The following is a 19,437-nucleotide window of genomic DNA, read 5'->3' on the forward strand; positions in this document are numbered from 1 at the left end:
ATCCACTAACTCATAGGGGCCGATATATCAAAACGTCAATCGGCCCCAATGCATCTATTTCTGCGGGAGCCTTCAGGCTTGCCGGAAACAGGAGTTAAGAAGCAGCGGTCTTAAGACCGCTGCTCCTTAACTCACCCACCACCTCTGAGCGGCGGACAGCAATTTGCCCGATCGCATATTATCGGGTTAATTGACACCCCCTGCTAGCGGCTAGCGAATGTGTAGGGGGGGGGGGCATTACACAAACATTTCTAGTGAATTGCTTGTGCAATGGTAAATACCGACAGTGTATGCTGTCGGCATTTATTGATGTGCAGCGGACATGATTTGCTATAGCTGATCATGTCCGCCCGCACATTGATATTTCGGCCCCATAGAGTATATGCATATACATTTTTATACAAAAATAGGCAGAGGCAAGGAGAATGGTAGAGGGTTGTACAGTTGGATGAATGGGCAGATAAATAAATAACTATACTTAAAGATAGAAAGGTAAACAGATAGATAGGTAGACAGATAGCTAGACAAACAGGCAGATAGACAGACAGTCAGACAGTAAGGTAGATAGATAGATAGATAGATAGATAGATAGATAGATAGATAGATAGATAGATAGATAGATAGATTAATAGATACATATTTCAATTATATGATTGTATTTCTTATCTCAAGGCACTATGTATACAGTTTCTTCACTGAGAATTATGGAGACATTAATCAACAGTGCTTAAAATGTTTTTATAAAGTATTATTACTATGTATATTAAAACTATTTATACTTGCATTTACTTTTTTCTTTTAAAGGCCAATGCTTTTATAATGTATAAACAAAACTTTAAGGCAACCAATTTCCTACAATTTTCACCACAGTTTTACCAACATTGTTTAGTAGTTGTTTAAAATTTGATAAAAGCCTGGATTTAAAAAAGGACACAATTTTATGTTTTGTGTTATAACTGGATATCATGAACTGCATAATCTTACTGCTTTTTTTCTTTCTAAACTATACCCATTCAGGTTGATTCTGATGATACGGTTACCATGGAAGAGCAAATTTATCTCCTCGGGCAAGCTCGAGTGCAGTGTGAACTAAATATCACAGCCCAGATGCAAGAAGAAGGTTAAGTACTAAGTAACTACATATAGCTTTTTACAACTAGAAGAGTCAAAATCATTACTGCAATTAAATAAATACTATGTTATAGATTTTATTGCAGCTAAGTGAAATTAACCTTTTTGGTCATAGTTCCAACACGTTAGAGTTTTTCTTTTTTTTTTTTTTTTCTTGTGAAAATGCATTTAACTTGGGTTGTTTTTGTTAATGTATTCTAAGGCATTCAGATGATGCACCACCATTTGATATAGTTAATAAACATGAATTATGAATGTGAAATAATGAAAGGTTTCTTAAATTGGGTAAAACATGTAAAAATCTAAAGGAAGCAGGATTTTTACAGGTGGGGTAAGGACAACTTCCCATGTAAAAGTAAAATATGTAACAAACTGATTCAGTGTTGATGTTGACTACTAAGGGCCAGATTTGAGTGGAGCACTATTTAGCGCTTTCACTAGATCGCTAATTGTGCTAGATGTAATCTTTTTGTGCTCGTATCATGAGTTGAAAGTAAACCGTTATCGCACTCGCACTAACCAGATGTGCGCAAATAGCCAAACTTAGAATATCACGCGCTCGATAACCTATTCCCCCATAGAAGTCAATGGAGAAAAAAAAGTGGGAAAAAAACACCCCACTCACATGCAAACACAATCACATATTCGCATTTGCTCTAACCTGACATGAAAATATGAATATTTAACATTCCAGTGTTCTGCACATAGCAGAATATGTTCTATTTATTCATAAATACATATTTCTACATATGTCTGATGGTATTTTGGTACAATAAAAAAGGCACTCACTGGTTCAAAGTAAAATATAACATTTAATAGTTTAAGTTAAAAATGCATGACGTTTCGGAGGCATTACACCCCCTCCCAGCTCACTCGGGTTCTGCGCAACAACATTGAGGCACAAAATAGAACAACACAACTAAATGAGATGTCAGATAAATTGATTGTACATGGATATGATAGAAAGATGGTTATGGACATTAAGGAAGAAGCCATAAAACGATTTGAGGACAACGTGATCAGAACAAAAGACATAAACAATTCAGAGAAGAAGATCAACTTTATAACTACATTTGATCCAATGCACCAAAAAGTTTCTGGAGCAATTTCTAAACATTGGGATTTGGTGCACTCAGACAAGTCTTTACCATTCGTGAAACAACAACATCCTAGAATGGTATACCGAAGAGCAAAAAACTTGCGGGACTTGCTAGTGAAAACGGATCCAACTAGGTGCTATGAGAATGCTACTTGGCTGAAATCCAACAAAAAAGGCTGCTTTAAATGTGGTGAGTGTGTCACATGTGACAGCATGCTTAAAGGTGACACTTTCCAGCACCCACATACTAACAAGCGCTATAAAATCAAACACAGACTTTCATGCATGAGTACCCATGTGATTTACATGCTGATTTGCCCCTGTTCCCTTGTCTATATAGGGAAAACGGTCACTACATTTCGGGAGCGTATGGCCAATCATCGCTGCGCGATCAGGGAAGCCATCAAAAATGTCGACTCTGATCAGCCAGTAGCACGCCATTTCGCCAGACATAAACATGGTGTATCAAGTTTAAAAACCATGCTGATTGACCAAGTACCACCGTTGACAAGGGGAGGTGACAGGGGCAATCAACTTCTAAGAATGGAGACAAGATGGATTTACACTTTGGATACCATAGCACCTAGGGGATTAAACACCATGCTGGATTTCTCGCCATTTTATATTGCGAGCTGATCTCACCTCTCTATATGGATTATAACTGTTCATTCTATCTTAAATCTTAAATCATATCCATTTTCAATGACTTTTAAAATATGACTTTTTATCACTTTTAGTCCATAAGTCCTCAGGTACTTTCTGCCATATTCCAGGAGACACTGAGAATACACAAATTGACTGGTTGTGGACATGTGTGTATATATTGTTTATTATCCAAGATCTGGGATGGTTGATGATGATTTTTTCCCATCTCTCATATATTTGATCATTGATGGTAATGTGGTATCGCATATATGTCCACCATCAGCTAAACAAACTTAGTGTATAATTAAAAAGTTATTGTATGTCCACCATTATCATGGTTTTATATTACATTCGGTCACCTATGATCGATTACCTTTGTTGTTTTTAATATGTTGGCATTCTGATTTGTGGCTCACTGCAGTATTCTATGGCACTTTATGGCATTGACAAGAGGATTTTTTGTCGTGTTCAAGTTGAGTACTTGTATTCTATTTGATTGACACTTCCTCATTGTCTGTGTATATCGTAAGACAACAAACAGTTGTCACCATGGTAACCGGCGTCACCACGTGGTTCACGTAGATGACGTAATTTCCGGTCACATAACTTCCGGTTCTGCACCATGCAAGCCGCGGTTGCGGCTTGGCGCCATCAGAAGCCAATGGGGTATTTAAGGTGATGGGGTATTGTATGTGTTATACTGCTTTTTGTATATTCAAACTGTTTGTATCATGCATTTGAGAAAGGGGGTGTAATGCCTCCGAAACGTCATGCATTTTTAACTTAAACTATTAAATGTTATATTTTACTTTGAACCAGTGAGTGCCTTTTTTCCATATGCATATTTGATGATTTTTGAAGTGCACCCTGGAAGTTGCTACATTATATATGGAGTGCCTTTCCCATTGACTCTAATTTATATATATACATATATATATATACACACACACACACAACATCCAGACAGATCGCACTCCCAACTTACGATATCAGCAACCCAGGGTGCAGCAAAAAGTAAATATAATCAGTAAGAGAAGCACATTCCAATAGGAATATTTTTGCAAATTTGTCACTTGTTTATTGTGAAAGTTTTCAGGCTAAAATGGTCCGTTCTCAGACAAAAGTGAAACTATTGTATTGGAGTGCGCTTCTCTTACTGATTTTATATATATATATATATATATATATATATATATATATATAAATCTCCCATGCGTATCTCCACTCACAATTTAATAAGGTCATCAACCAGGGTGCCTAAGTCAGAATATCCACAGGTTCCTTCAATAAAGGACTGCACTCACTGGATTTAGATATAGAATATACTTATTTATTTTATGGTGATGTTTCGGGGTTTGCAGACCTCTTCCTCAGACCAAATGCAGTGCAAAAAAATAGTGACTTTTAAACCTAATAAGCCCCTCCCATCAGATAGTGCAAAAAATTGCGCCAAAAACAGTTGTCGCAACCACCTGTTTACCTAGATACCAATAGAAACAATATATTAAATTAAAGCAATAGATTAAATTAAAAAACATCAATATATAAATATGCTGTATCCCCAAACACAACATATGCTAGCTGTTCCATTCTTGTGTATAGTGAAAAAACGAAAACATCATACACTACTATAGAATACATTCCTATTACTAATGTCATATTGCAACCTGAGGATCAGTAACAATAGCACCATAAACACGATCTTATCACTAGTCAATATTGCCATATATCGCAAAGCCTAACGAGGATAGGTGTATAGTGTTAAATCATATCCTCACACATAACAAAGCTTCATAAAAGAACAGATAGAAAACCGTTTAAGCGTAAGTCTATTGGCCATCATAACATAGCAAGGGTGAATACAGGGAGTGCAGAATTATTAGGCAAATGAGTATTTTGACCACATCATCCTCTTTATGCATGTTGTCTTACTCCAAGCTGTATAGGCTCGAAAGTCTACTACCAATTAAGCATATTAGGTGATGTGCATCTCTGTAATGAGAAGGGGTGTGGTCTAATGACATCAACACCCTATATCAGGTGTGCATAATTATTAGGCAACTTCCTTTCCTTTGGCAAAATGGGTCAAAAGAAGGACTTGACAGGCTCAGAAAAGTCAAAAATAGTGAGATATCTTGCAGAGGGATGCAGCACTCTTAAAATTGCAAAGCTTCTGAAGCGTGATCATCGAACAATCAAGCGTTTCATTCAAAATAGTCAACAGGGTCGCAAGAAGCGTGTGGAAAAACCAAGGTGCAAAATAACTGCCCATGAACTGAGAAAAGTCAAGCGTGCAGCTGCCAAGATGCCACTTGCCACCAGTTTGGCCATATTTCAGAGCTGCAACATCACTGGAGTGCCCAAAAGCACAAGGTGTGCAATACTCAGAGACATGGCCAAGGTAAGAAAGGCTGAAAGACGACCACCACTGAACAAGACACACAAGCTGAAACGTCAAGACTGGGCCAAGAAATATCTCAAGACTGATTTTTCTAAGGTTTTATGGACTGATGAAATGAGAGTGAGTCTTGATGGGCCAGATGGATGGGCCCGTGGCTGGATTGGTAAAGGGCAGAGAGCTCCAGTCCGACTCAGACGCCAGCAAGGTGGAGGTGGAGTACTGGTTTGGGCTGGTATCATCAAAGATGAGCTTGTGGCGCCTTTTCGGGTTGAGGATGGAGTCAAGCTCAACTCCCAGTCCTACTGCCAGTTTCTGGAAGACACCTTCTTCAAGCAGTGGTACAGGAAGAAGTCTGCATCCTTCAAGAAAAACATGATTTTCATGCAGGACAATGCTCCATCACATGCGTCCAAGTACTCCACAGCGTGGCTGGCAAGAAAGGGTATAAAAGAAGAAAATCTAATGACATGGCCTCCTTGTTCACCTGATCTGAACCCCATTGAGAACCTGTGGTCCATCATCAAATGTGAGATTTACAAGGAGGGAAAACAGTACACCTCTCTGAACAGTGTCTGGGAGGCTGTGGTTGCTGCTGCACGCAATGTTGATGGTGAACAGATCAAAACACTGACAGAATCCATGGATGGCAGGCTTTTGAGTGTCCTTGCAAAGAAAGGTGGCTATATTGGTCACTGATTTGTTTTTGTTTTGTTTTTGAATGTCAGAAATGTATATTTGTGAATGTTGAGATGTTATATTGGTTTCACTGGTAAAAATAAATAATTGAAATGGGTATATATTTGTTTTTTGTTAAGTTGCCTAATAATTATGCATAGTAATAGTCACCTGCACACACAGATATCCCCCTAAAATAGCTATAACTAAAAACAAACTAAAAACTACTTCCAAAACTATTCAGCTTTGATATTAATGAGTTTTTTGGGTTCATTGAGAACATGGTTGTTGTTCAATAATAAAATTAATCCTCAAAAATACAACTTGCCTAATAATTCTGCACTCCCTGTAGACAAAGTGCGGTATGACACTATATTTCCACTCTGGATAATAGATAAATAACGACATCAAATCATATACAAATACCCACTTGGATTGTGTAAGTCTATTCCATTAGCAGTGTGATCGCCGTATACAGATCTACCGAGTGCGTCGTTCTAAGTGTTTCAAAGCCGCATGTCTAATTAGCATAGATTAGTGACGTGTGCGGTGTGGGCTAAATGCTATAAGCACAATATTGCCATTATTAGTCCAGTGTTAGTTGTATGTAGCTGTGTGTTAATTACTAGATATTGGTAATTGACAGTATGTCTATCGATACTTAATGTTATAAACATATACAGATATAGTATCCACACCGTAGGAGTAGAGATGTGGAAAACATAGAAACTTGAGGCTGCAATGAACCCGGCAACTGGCCCTACATGTAGTGTAATGCCCTGTTAAAGTGGAAATATATGTACATGCATATTGCAGCACTACTTAATGTTAAAACAATATAAGGTAATTAATAAACCCACATAGGTAGTACCAACGTCAAATGGGATTGTTTATAGCTTCCATAGGGATTAGTGAACCCCATCCCTGGAAATCACATTATATGGCGAAAGAGCAGTAAACAATCACTGTGTGGTGTGTCACGAAATCTTAAGTTTAAGACAAAGTCAATGCAATTATGTATCAATAACGGTATAACAACAATCCACCATGTGCCACCCCAGGTAGAGGGGTATATAGTGTTCAGACCTCATATATAATCATTGTCTGTCAGTTTACAAGCGACAATCATGGTATATAAAGGTATCTAAGTATATATTGCAGATCTTGTGCCGGGGTATATAGCTAACTCCCACAGTGAGACCTCATGGAATTTAGAGTATCATTGGTCTGCTGTTAACAAGTGGCAATCAAGATCAAGAACATAGTAATATAACATAGTAATACATCCCAATTTACATATTATTTTATCTAATTTATCTACTTTGCTTCATTCTTTAGATACGCTTTATTGAATAAATAGCTATGCACATGGGTCAGCCAATCACACAAGGCATCTATGTGCAGCCACCAATTTAGCTGCTACTGAGCCTATCTAGATATGCTTTCAGCAAAGGATATCAAGAGAACTAAGCAAATTGGATAATAGAAGTAAATTAGAAAGTTGTTTAAAATGTTATATCTGAATCATAAAAGACAAACATTGTGTTTCATGTCCTTTTAACTACAAGGGACTCCATGCACATATAGCTATATGTCTATATATATGTTCATATGTATATATTTATATGTGTATATATATAAATACATATACACACCTATAAATACATTTGTATACATATATATATACATATATATATATATATATATATATATATATACACATTAAGACATGTATATGTATGTATGTATGTCCATCTCAAATCTCTTTCCCTGCTTTTTTTTTTCTAACACCTGAGATCTCTTATCTTTGAGCCGTTATAACGTTATTATGCATGTAACTGTATTGTGTAATGTATTTTTGATGTATTTTGTTACACTTTTTTGTTTCACTAAACAATTAACCATATCTCTGAGGACCTGCTAACCTGAGGAGCGTTAACTTCAATTGCACTCAAGCAATCACGTTTACTTTCAACTTTGCACTCCACTCGTAATCTGGCCCCAAATGTTTGAATGCAAGTTAATTTTACTTAACTAAAAATATGAAATCAAGATGCTTGTAATTATCATTTTATTTTCATTTTGATATTTCATACTGTGATTTCATAAATATGTTAAAATTTCTACTAAATCAGTAAATGATCACATATATTTAAATTTTAAATGAACTATGAACAAAAATTATAAACATTTTAAGAATTACATGATAAGCCAAGATAGGCATTCAAAACAAGCCATAATTTGTTTTCAAGTGATTCAAAACTGAAAAAAAAAATTAGAAAATGTTTTCTAATAAACTGAAAAGTCATTGATGATGATTCTTAAAGGGATATAATACCCAAATGTTTAATTATTTGAAAGTGATGCAGCATAGTTGTGCAAAGATGGCAAAAAAAATATCACCTGAACATCTCTGTGTAAAAAAGGAAGATGCTTACCTCAAAACTTCTTCAGTAGCCACATCCCATTGTAAAGGGACTTTAAGCAGCCAATCAAAATGCTAGTCCCAGGACCTTGCAAGGGGGTGTGTATCTGGCATGTACAGACACAGTCATAAGGGCCCATTTATCAAGCTCCGTATGGCGCTTGAGGGCCCGTGTTTCTGGCAAGCCTTCAAACTCGCCAGAAACACAAGTTATGGAGCAGCGGTCTAAAGACTGATTGGATCAGCCAATAGGATGAAAGCTCAATCCTATTGGCTGATTGCAACAGCCAATAGGATTTTTTCAACCTTAATTCTGATTGGCTGATAGAATTCTATCAGCCAATGGGAATCTAAGGGATCGCCATCTTGGATGACTTCATTTAAAAGAAACTTGATTGTTCAAGAAGACGTCGATTGAAGAGGATGCTCCGCGCCGGATGTCTTGAAGATGTAGCCGATCCGCTCCGGTTGGATGAAGATAAAAGATGCCGTATGGATGAAGACTTCTGACAGCTTGGATGAAGACTTCGGCCCATTTGGATGAAGACTTCTGCCAGCTTCGCTGAGGACTTCTGCTGATTCATTGAGGATGGATGTCAGGTCTTCAAAAACTCTAAGTGGATCTTCGGGGTTTAGTGTTAGGTTTTTTTAAGGGTTTATTGGGTGGGTTTTAATTTTAGATTAGGGACTTTGTGCGGAAAAAGAGCTAAATGCCCTTTTAAGGGCAATGCCCATCCAAATGTCCTTTTCAGGGCAATGGGGAGCTTAGGTTTTTAGATATAGTTTTATTTAAGGGGCTTGGTTATGTGGGTGGTGGGTTTTACTGTTGGGGGGTATTTGTATTTTTATTTACAGGTAAAAGAGCTGATTTCTTTGGGGCAATGCCCCGCAAAAGGCCCTTTTAAGGGCCATTGGTAGTTTATTGTAGGCTAAGGGGTTTTTATATTTTGGGGGGGGCTTTTTATTTTGTTAGGGCTATTACATTAGGTGTAATTAGTTTAAATATTTGATCATTTATTTTTCATTTTTTGTAACTTATGGCTAGATTTGGAGTTTTGTCGGTAACGACCCGAAAAACTAACGCCGGCTTTTTTCTGGCCGCACCATAAAAATAACTCTGGTATTGAGAGTCCACATAAAGGCTGCGTTAGGCTCCAAAAAAGGAGCGTAGAGCATTTTTATCGCAGCTTCAACTCTCGATACCAGAGTTGCTTACGCAAGCGGCCAGCCTCAAAAACGTGCTCGTGCACGATTCTCCCATAGGAAACAATGGGGCTGTTTGAGCTGAAAAAAAACCTAACACCTGCAAAAAAGCCGTGTTCAGCTCCTAACGCAGCCCCATTGTTTGCTATGCGGTAACCCTTCCTACGTCTGCACCTAACACTCTAACATGTACCCCGAGTCTAAACACCCCTAACCTTACACTTATTAACCCCTAATCTGCCGCCCCCGCTATCGCTGACCCCTGTATATTATTATTAACCCCTAATCTGCCGCTCCGTAAACCGCTGCTACTTACATTATCCCTATGTACCCCTAATCTGCTGCCCTAACATCGCCGACCCCTATATTATATTTATTAACCCCTAATCTGCCCCCCCACAATGTCGCCTCCACCTGCCTACACTTATTAACCCCTAATCTGCCGACCGGACCTGAGCGCTACTATAATAAAGTTATTAACCCCTAATCCGCCTCACTAACCCTATAATAAATAGTATTAACCCCTAATCTGCCCTCCCTAACATCGCCGACACCTAACTTCAATTATTAACCCCTAATCTGCCGACCGGAGCTCACCGCTATTCTAATAAATGTATTAACCCCTAAAGCTAAGTCTAACCCTAACACTAACACCCCCCTAAATTAAATATAATTTTAATCTAACGAAATTAATTAACTCTTATTAAATAAATTATTCCTATTTAAAGATAAATACTTACCTGTAAAATAAATCCTAATATAGCCAGATCAGGCAACAGTACTAGGCTCCAAGAACAAGAACCCCACTAGTGATGGCACCGACAAAACGACTAAAGGACTGTTTAATCTGAGTTCTACCACACTGACGGAAAAAGAAATAGAGGTACTCTCATACGGACTGAGCTTTGCCCCATCCAAAAAGATGGACAAATTCCAAACCTTTATAAGTGCCAAGGAACTGGTTAGGAAGCTAACCCTAAAAAGGCATTTCCTAAAATCTCCAATTGAGGCATATCCAACATCTCAAATAACTAATGTCAATGACCGGTTTGTACATACCGACTTAAAGGCCAAGTCTTCATTTTACCCCATCACCAGCAAAGGGAATCATATCGAGACATTCGAAATGAATGTCTGCCAAGACATAAGGAACCTGAAACTATCAAAATGCAACCATATTAGACATAATCTAACAAGACCACAACTGGAGACAATCAAAAACCTAGAAAGGAATCACCAATTAATCATCAAACCAGCCGATAAAGGTGGCGGTATCGTCATTATGGATAAGACCAAATATGAGGACGAATGTCTGAGGATTTTGAGTGATGCCAGTACCTATCAAAAACTCTGTAACAATCCAGTTGCAAGGTTCAAGAAAGAACTAGAGGTCCTCCTTGGAGAAGCAAAAACAGAGGGAATCCTCAGCGAAAGGGAATATAACTACATCAGAGTATCATACCCAAAAACACCTGTCTTCTACCAACTACCTAAAGTCCACAAGTCTATGATAGATCCACCGGGAAGGCCCATCATATCCGGGATAGGATCCTTGACAAGCAATTTATCTGAGTATGTGGACAAGATATTACAGAAATATGTAGTATCATTACCATCGTATCTTAGGGATTCGACACAAGTTCTGTCACTACTAAACACAATCTCCTGGAAAGACAACTACATAATGGCTACATGTGACGTTGCGTCACTATATACCAGCATCCCACACAATCTTGGGATAGAGGCGGTCAACTCATTTTTAAAAAAAGATCAGGAAATACCCGACGAACAGAGGATTTTCATACTGGACTGTATCAACTATATCTTGAATCATAACTATTTCTGCAATAACCACCAGTTTTATAAACAACTGTGCGGCACAGCAATGGGGACCAGGTTCGCGCCAAGCTATGCCAATCTTTATATGGGCGCATGGGAAAACATCTTCTGGGACTCATGCCCAGCTGGCGCGGACCTGGTCCAGTATTCAAGATATATAGATGACATTTTTATAATTTGGAGTGGCTCATTGGAAGATCTGCTGTATACTATTGATATAATGAACAACAACGAGAAAAATCTGAAGTTCACACACCAATACAGCCAAGAGAAATTGGACTTCTTGGATCTGAGGATTGAGGTGAAGAACGGCAAGCTCGAGACGTCAACCTTCTTTAAGGAGGTTGACTGCAATAATTATATACACAACACAAGCTGCCATCACCCTACCTGGAAATCAAACATACCGAAGGGCCAATTTTTGAGGGTGAGGAAAAACTGTTCAACAACCGAAAAATGGACCACACAGGTGAACTTATTGAAACAGCGCTTCTTAGAAAGGGGGTATGATAAAGAATCCCTGGATGAAAAAATCAAAGAAGTTGGCAAGATCATTAGAGAGAACCTCCTGAGCTACAAAAATAAACCAAAAAAGATCTGGAATGACATAATAATAGATGTCCCCATGATTTCGGAATATTGTGAGAACAGATACATCCTGGAAAGGATTATCAAGAAACATTGGGCTATACTTAAAGAGGACGACGTGATTGGGGAAAAGCTGATCTCACAACCAAAATTCATTTACAGGAAAACTAGGAATTTGAAAACTATGCTAGCTCCTAGCATTCCAAGAAAAGGGAATACCAACTACGTTACAAACTGCCAAAAGAAAAGCATTAAAGGATTCTATCCATGTCCAAGCTGTAAAGCTTGCAAGAATGGTCGAAAGACTGACACCTTTTCATCCTTCCAAAAGAACGAGAAGTATAGGATCAAAGAGTTGATCAGATGTAACGATAAAAATATCATCTATCTAGTCTCCTGCACCTGTGGGTTGCAATATGTAGGGCAAACATCAAGAGCCCTTAAGGATAGGATTAGGGAACACATCCTATGCATCGAGAAAGGTAGAACGGATACCCCACTTTATAAACACTTTGCGACAACCCATAAGGGAAATCTAAAAGACTTCAGTTTTTTGGGAATCCAAAAGGTAAAAGCAGACTGGCGAGGAGGGAACCACGAACAGAGACTATTATTTAATGAGTCAAGATGGATCTTTTTGATGGACTGTCTTTATCCCAAAGGTCTAAATCATAAGGAAGACCTAACACACTTGCTTTCTATTAAATAACAGTTCCCATATAAGACATAATTGGTACCTTGACCATAGTATAAGCCCACTGAGATGGTTACCACAACTTTGATCTCCCAGGTCCAGAATAAGGAAGCATCCTGGTTAAATACACACCAGGTGGACCTCGAAATGAATACATCCCAGTCAGCAATCTAACTAAAAGCTATAACTGCCAAACATCTACCTTCTGAAATAGACCAAGGATGAACTAAGAAAGAATAGAATATCTGTCCTGCACTATCTAATCAGGGTACTTACAAAACTCTATAATAAAGACAAGAACCAAATATCAGTTAGATAATTACTGTAGTATAGAAATTTACCAGTATAAATATAATGGACACAAAGGATGATATAAACAACAGTACATTATGTCTGACAACAGATCCATACACCAAAAATAACCATTTAGAAAACAGTTTTTAAGAAATCATTCAGTAATATCTAATTCAACAACTCCTAGATATTTACTTATGAACTTTCGAATGGAACATGAATCCCTCATTAGTAGATCCCTCGTTCACAATCTGATCCATAAATATAGCCCAATGAAGAATAAAATGATAAATCCTAAAGCACAACAAGTAAACTAAGGATCCAAGTATAGTTACAATATGTATGTTAGATCATCTAACATAAGTCACCTATAAGAATAGATCTTCTTGATCATTATCAGACCCCAGCTTATATTTGAGAAATAGCCACCCTTAGTAAGACACCCACACATTTATCTAATGTACCACTCAAGTACCTTGAGTTTATAACTCCATCTGAAAGAACAGTAAGGTCCAAACTCTCAATGTATCCATAACTAACGGGTTCACATAACTAACGGGTTCACGTAACAGAAAGATAACAACTCCTGTGAACTCTAAAACTCCATTTTAGGATATATATAACAGATCCACCTCACTTCTGTTGACCATAACAGTAGGTAGTGAGAAATACACAAACACAGGGTTTAATTTGTTTTATTTGTCTCTTTTTAATACAGACTAACAGATCAGAATAGAGATCGTTACAAATATTGAGAAAAGCTAGATAATTATAGCCGTTTCACAAAGTAGTGACAGATTAAGAAGTTTTATAACATCATGTAGACTCTGAATATATATCCCACTAATTTACTATATATATTGATTTGACAATTTTCACTCTTTATTATGCACATACATATGAAGCTAAAGCCTAAATATGGACATATCAGGTTCCAACTAAAACCGGCATTGACAACAAAACTGATAAATGTGGTAACCTACCACAATAACCAGAAGCCAAACCGGAAGACATGATTTCACTTCCGGTCACACTCCACAACGTAATGGAGCAAATTAATCAGGGCGGAAGTCGGCTGTGTAAACATCCGGTATTTCCCGATCTGAGCGCATCCAAGGAGCTAAGGCGGAAGTCGGCTGTGTAAACATCCGGTGTCTTCCGATTTGAGCGCTTCTGACTATATAAGGATTAGGTTGATTTAAAGTAAGCATCTATTCCCTAATAATAACATCAATACAGAAAAAAAAAAAAAAAAAAAAAAAAAAAAAAAAGGGAAATCAGTCCGCAGACAGCAAACAATTTATTACTAGACATAAAGGATGTATAGAGCCACTGTAGAAGAGTACCGGAATGACTGCTAAATAACCCTTAGGAACAATAAGGCCATCTCTAGAACGACACATAGAATAGAGGCTCTCTAATTTACAACTAATACAGGTTGGATGGGAATAGGATAGAAACCACAGGAAACATCCCAGAGATGCAATGGGGCAAACAGGAAAGGGAAGTCTTTCCGATTTTGGCGCCAAAACGGCACCAATTGTTTTCTCACACTCTCTATTTAAAGCTCCCAGAGATCACTACACAGTATAGTCTTGAGAAAGGCCTAATCTAGGGCGAAACGCGTTGGAATACTGGTGAGCTTGATTTTAATTACCATTATTATCTATTGTATACAGTGTTGCACTATTTTGTTTTTCTTTGTTTTCCTACAGGTTTTTTTGTTGCTATTTATTGTGATTTTACTTTTAACACCGGATGGGACATTGAACTCACTGGGCACAGAATTTGTTTTAATCCCCAATTTTTTGCATACAACTAACACAAACTCTTTTTTGGATTGCTACATTTCATATATGATTTCACCCAAGTGGATTTTTTCATTTACTAATATTTTTTCTATTTTTTGCTTTTTGTTTTTTGTAATTTGGTTCTAAATGACATTTGCCTAAAGGTTGAATTATATTTTTTCACATATATTTTTTCACTCATTTTTACTCATTGTTTCTACAACTTCATCTAACATCTATATTTGACTATAAACCTCTCACTACCCATCAGCAACGTTGGAGGACACACCCACGGTTTAACACGAACATTCACATTTTACTTTTTCAACCATTTTTCACCATTTTTGATTGACTTTATATTTGATTGACATTGTGAGTTTGGAATCGTTTTATGGTTTATAACTTTGTTTTTAAGTATTAATATTTGTATTTTCATTCAACTTCCCACACTTGTGTATCACTATCAAGGAGTGTCAACACTCCCACTGTAATTCGCATCTCCCAGGAGATTTTATTATGTACTTTTGTTTTTAGAAGTTAGACATGGATCCATGTTTCTAATTTTATTGTGTTATTGTGGTTTTATTGTGATATCTGTTTATGTTTAGCCTTTATCGAAGGCAATAAATTGTAAGATTTAGCCACAAGTTCGTTAGCCTTTTAAGCTCTTTTAGCGCTTACTCTCACCTTTTCGTATTAGTACTATTATCAGCCCACTAGGAGGCTAACTGTTAGTAAGCTTAAGGCCCCACTGTAGCGCTCGGTCCAATTCTCTCCATTTTAAATCCTAATATAGCTACAATATAAATTATAATTATATTATAGCTATTTTAGGATTTATATTTCGTTTTGGACGTCGCCGGAAGAAGATGGGTCCGCGGTGGAGGTCTTCAGGATGGAGCCGGTCGTCATCGGATGAAGATAGAAGATGCCGCTTGGATCAAGATGGTTGCCAGTCCGGATCGCCTCTTCTTCCCGGATAGGATGAAGACTTTGGAGCCTCTTCTGGACCTCTTCAGCCACCGGATGATGGATCGCCAACCCCCGCTTGGGTTGCATGAAGATTTTGGAGCCAGGACGGATCGGTGATACCTGGTGAGGTGAAGACAAGGTAGGATGATCTTCAGGGGCTTAGTGTTAGGTTTATTTAAGGGGGGTTCGGGTTAGATTAGGGGTATGTGGGTGGTGGGTTGTAATGTTGGGGGGGTATTGTATGTTTTTTTTTACAGGCAAAAGAGCTGAACTTCTTGGGGCATGCCCCGCAAAGGGCCCTGTTCAGGGCTGGTAAGGTAAAAGAGCTTTTAACTTTAGTAATTTAGAATAGGGTAGGGCATTTTTTATTTTGGGGGGCTTTCTTGTTTTATTAGGGGGCTTAGAGTAGGTGTAATTAGTTTAAAATTGTTGTAATATTTTTCTTATGTTTGTAAATATTTTTTTATTTTTTGTAACTTAGTTCTTTTTTATTTTTTGTACTTTAGCTAGTTTATTTAATTGTATTTATTTGTAGGAATTGTATTTAATTAATTTATTGATAGTGTAGTGTTAGGTTAATTGTAGGTAATTGTAGGTAGTTTATTTAATTAATTTATTGATAGTGTAGTGTTAGGTTTAATTGTAACTTAGGTTAGGATTTATTTTACAGGTACATTTGTAATTATTTTAACTATTTTAGCTATTAAATAGTTCTTAACTATTTAATAGCTATTGTACCTGGTTAAAATAAATACAAAGTTACCTGTAAAATAAATATAAATCCTAAAATAGCTATAATATAATTATAATTTATATTGTAGCTATATTAGGATTTATTTTACAGGTAAGTATTTATCTTTAAATAGGAATAATTTATTTAATAAGAGTTAATTAATTTCGTTAGATGTAAACTATATTTAACTTAGGGGGGTGTTAGTGTTAGGGTTAGACTTAGCTTTAGGGGTTAATACATTTATTAGAATAGCGGTGAGCTCCGGTCGGCAGATTAGGGGTTAATAAGTGTAGGCAGGTGGAGGCGACGTTGTGGGGGGCAGATTAGGGGTTAATAAATATAATATAGGGGTCGGCGGTGTTAGGGGCAGCAGATTAGGGGTACATAAGGATAACGTAGGTGGCGGCGCTTTGCGGTCGGCAGATTAGGGGTTAATTATTGTAGGTAGCTGGCTGTGACGTTGTGGGGGGGCAGATTAGGGGTTAATAAATATAATATAGGGGTCGGCGGTGTTAGGGGCAGCAGATTAGGGGTACATAAGGATAACGTAGGTGGCGGCGCTTTGTGGTCGGCAGATTAGGGGTTAATAAGTGTAGGTAGGTGGAGGCGACGTTGTGGGGGGCAGGTTAGGGGTTAATAAATATAATACAGGGGTCGGCGGTGTTAGGGGCAGCAGATTAGGGGTACATAAGGATAACGTAGGTGGCGGCGCTTTGCGGTCGGCAGATTAGGGGTTAATAAGTGTAGGTAGGTGGAGGCGACGTTGTGGGGGGCAGGTTAGGGGTTAATAAATATAATACAGGGGTCGGCAGTGTTAGGGGCAGCAGATTAGGGTTACATAAGGATAACGTAGGTGGCGGTCGGCAGATTAGGGGTTAAAAAAAATTATTCGAGTGTCGGCGATGTGGGGGGACCTCGGTTTAGGGGTGCATAAGTAGTTTATGGGTGTTAGTGTACTTTAGAGCACAGTAGTTAAGAGCTTTATAAACCGGCGTTAGCCCAGAAAGCTCTTAACTACTGACTTTTTTCCTGCGGCTGGAGTTTTGTCGTTAGATGTCTAACGCTCACTTCAGAAACGACTCTAAATACCGGAGTTAGAAAGATCCCATTGAAAAGATAGGATACGCAATTTACGTAAGGGGATCTGCGGTATGGAAAAGTCGCGGATGAAAAGTGAGCGTTAGACCCTATTTTGAGTGACTCCAAATACCGGCGGTAGCCTAAAACCAGCGTTAGGAGCCTCTAACGCTGGTTTTCACGGCTAACGCCAAACTCCAAATCTAGGTCACAGTGTTTCTTATTTTGTGTAACTTAGTTGTTAGTTTTTTGTAACTGTAATTTTTAATAGTAGATTTAAATTATTTGAGTAGGGTTAGGTTTTTAACTATATAATATAGTTAATTTAATTTGTAGTTTAATGTAATTTTAGTATAACAGTTAGGGTAGATTAATTATTAGTTTAATATAGTTTAATGTAATTTTAGTATAACAGTTAGGGTAGGTAATTAATAGTTCAATATAGTTTAATTTAAATCTAAAGGTAAGTTTAAATGTATTATAAGATAGGGATGATGTAAATTTAATGTACAGTTTGCGGGTTGTTAGGTATAGGGGTTAATAGCTTAATTTAGTTTATGGCGATGTGGGGGGCTGGCGGTTTAGGGGTTAATAGGTTTAGTAAGTGGTAGTGATGTGGGAGGCCAGGGGTTTAGGGGTTAATACATTTATTTAGTTGCGGTGGGCTCCAGGAGAGGAGGGATAGGGGTTAATACATTTAGTTAGTTGCAGCGGTGTTGGGGAGCAGCAGAATAGGGGTTAATAACTTTAGAGTTGCAGTGGGCTCCAGGAGCGGATGGATAGGAGTTAATACATTTATTTAGTTGCGGCAGGGTCCGGGAGCAGCGGGATAGGGGTTACAATTTTAGTATAGTGGCGGTGGGAAAAAGCTGAATAGCAGCGAGAGCTGAAAAAAAACCTAACACCTGCAAAAAAGCCGCGTTCAGCTCCTAACGCAGCCCCATTGTTTGCTATGGGGAAACACTTCCTACGTCTGCACCTAACACTCTAACATGTACCCCGAGTCTAAACACCCCTAACCTTACACTTATTAACCCCTATTCTGCCGCCCCCGCTATCGCTGACACCTGCATATTTTTTTTAACCCCTAATCTGCCGCTCCGTAAACCGCCGCTACTTACATTATCCCTATGTACCCCTAATCTGTTGCCCCTAACACCGCCGACCCCTATATTATATTTATTAACCCCTAATCTGCCCCCCACAACGTCGCCTCCACCTGCCTACACTTATTAACCCCTAATCTGCCGAGCGGACCGCACCGCTATTATAATAAAGTTATTAACCCCTAATCCGCCTCACTCCCGCCTCAATAACCCTATAATAAATAGTATTAACCCCTAATCTGCCCTCCCTAACATCGCCGACACCTAACTTCAAACATTAACCCCTAATCTGCCGACTGGAGCTCACCGCTATTCTAATAAATGTATTAACCCCTAAAGCTAAGTCTAACCCTAACACTAACACCCCCCTAAGTTAAATATAATTTAAATCTAACAAAATAAATAAACTCTTATTAAATAAATTATTCCTATTTAAAGCTAAATACTTACCTGTAAAATAAATCCTAATATAGCTACAATATAAATTATAATTATATTATAGCTATTTTAGGATTTATATTTATTTTACAGTTAACTTTGTATTTATTTTAACCAGGTACAATAGCTATTAAATAGTTAAGAACTATTTAATAGCTAAAATAGTTAAAATAATTACAAAATTACCTGTAAAATAAATCCTAACCTAAGTTACAATTAAACCTAACACTACACTATCAATAAATTAATTAAATAAAATACCAACAATTATCTACAATTAAACCTAACACTACACTATCAATAAATTAATTAAATACAATACCTACA

The 19,437-nt window shown here is 37.7% G+C and overlaps 1 protein-coding gene across 1 annotated transcript in view; it reads left to right on the forward strand.

Annotated features, from left to right (window-relative positions):
- Positions 1-1,078: 1,078 nt before the first annotated feature.
- The window catches only part of PTH2R (parathyroid hormone 2 receptor), a 500,002-nt gene continuing 481,643 nt past the window's right edge, over positions 1,079-19,437 (forward strand). The window contains exon 1 of the mRNA XM_053690413.1: positions 1,079-1,120. Coding sequence (XP_053546388.1) covers positions 1,108-1,120 — 13 coding nt within the window. The 5' untranslated portion in view covers positions 1,079-1,107. The remainder of the gene's footprint in view (positions 1,121-19,437) is intronic.

This window comes from Bombina bombina, chromosome 1, assembly GCF_027579735.1.
Source record: "Bombina bombina isolate aBomBom1 chromosome 1, aBomBom1.pri, whole genome shotgun sequence".
NCBI lineage: Eukaryota > Metazoa > Chordata > Amphibia > Anura > Bombinatoridae > Bombina > Bombina bombina.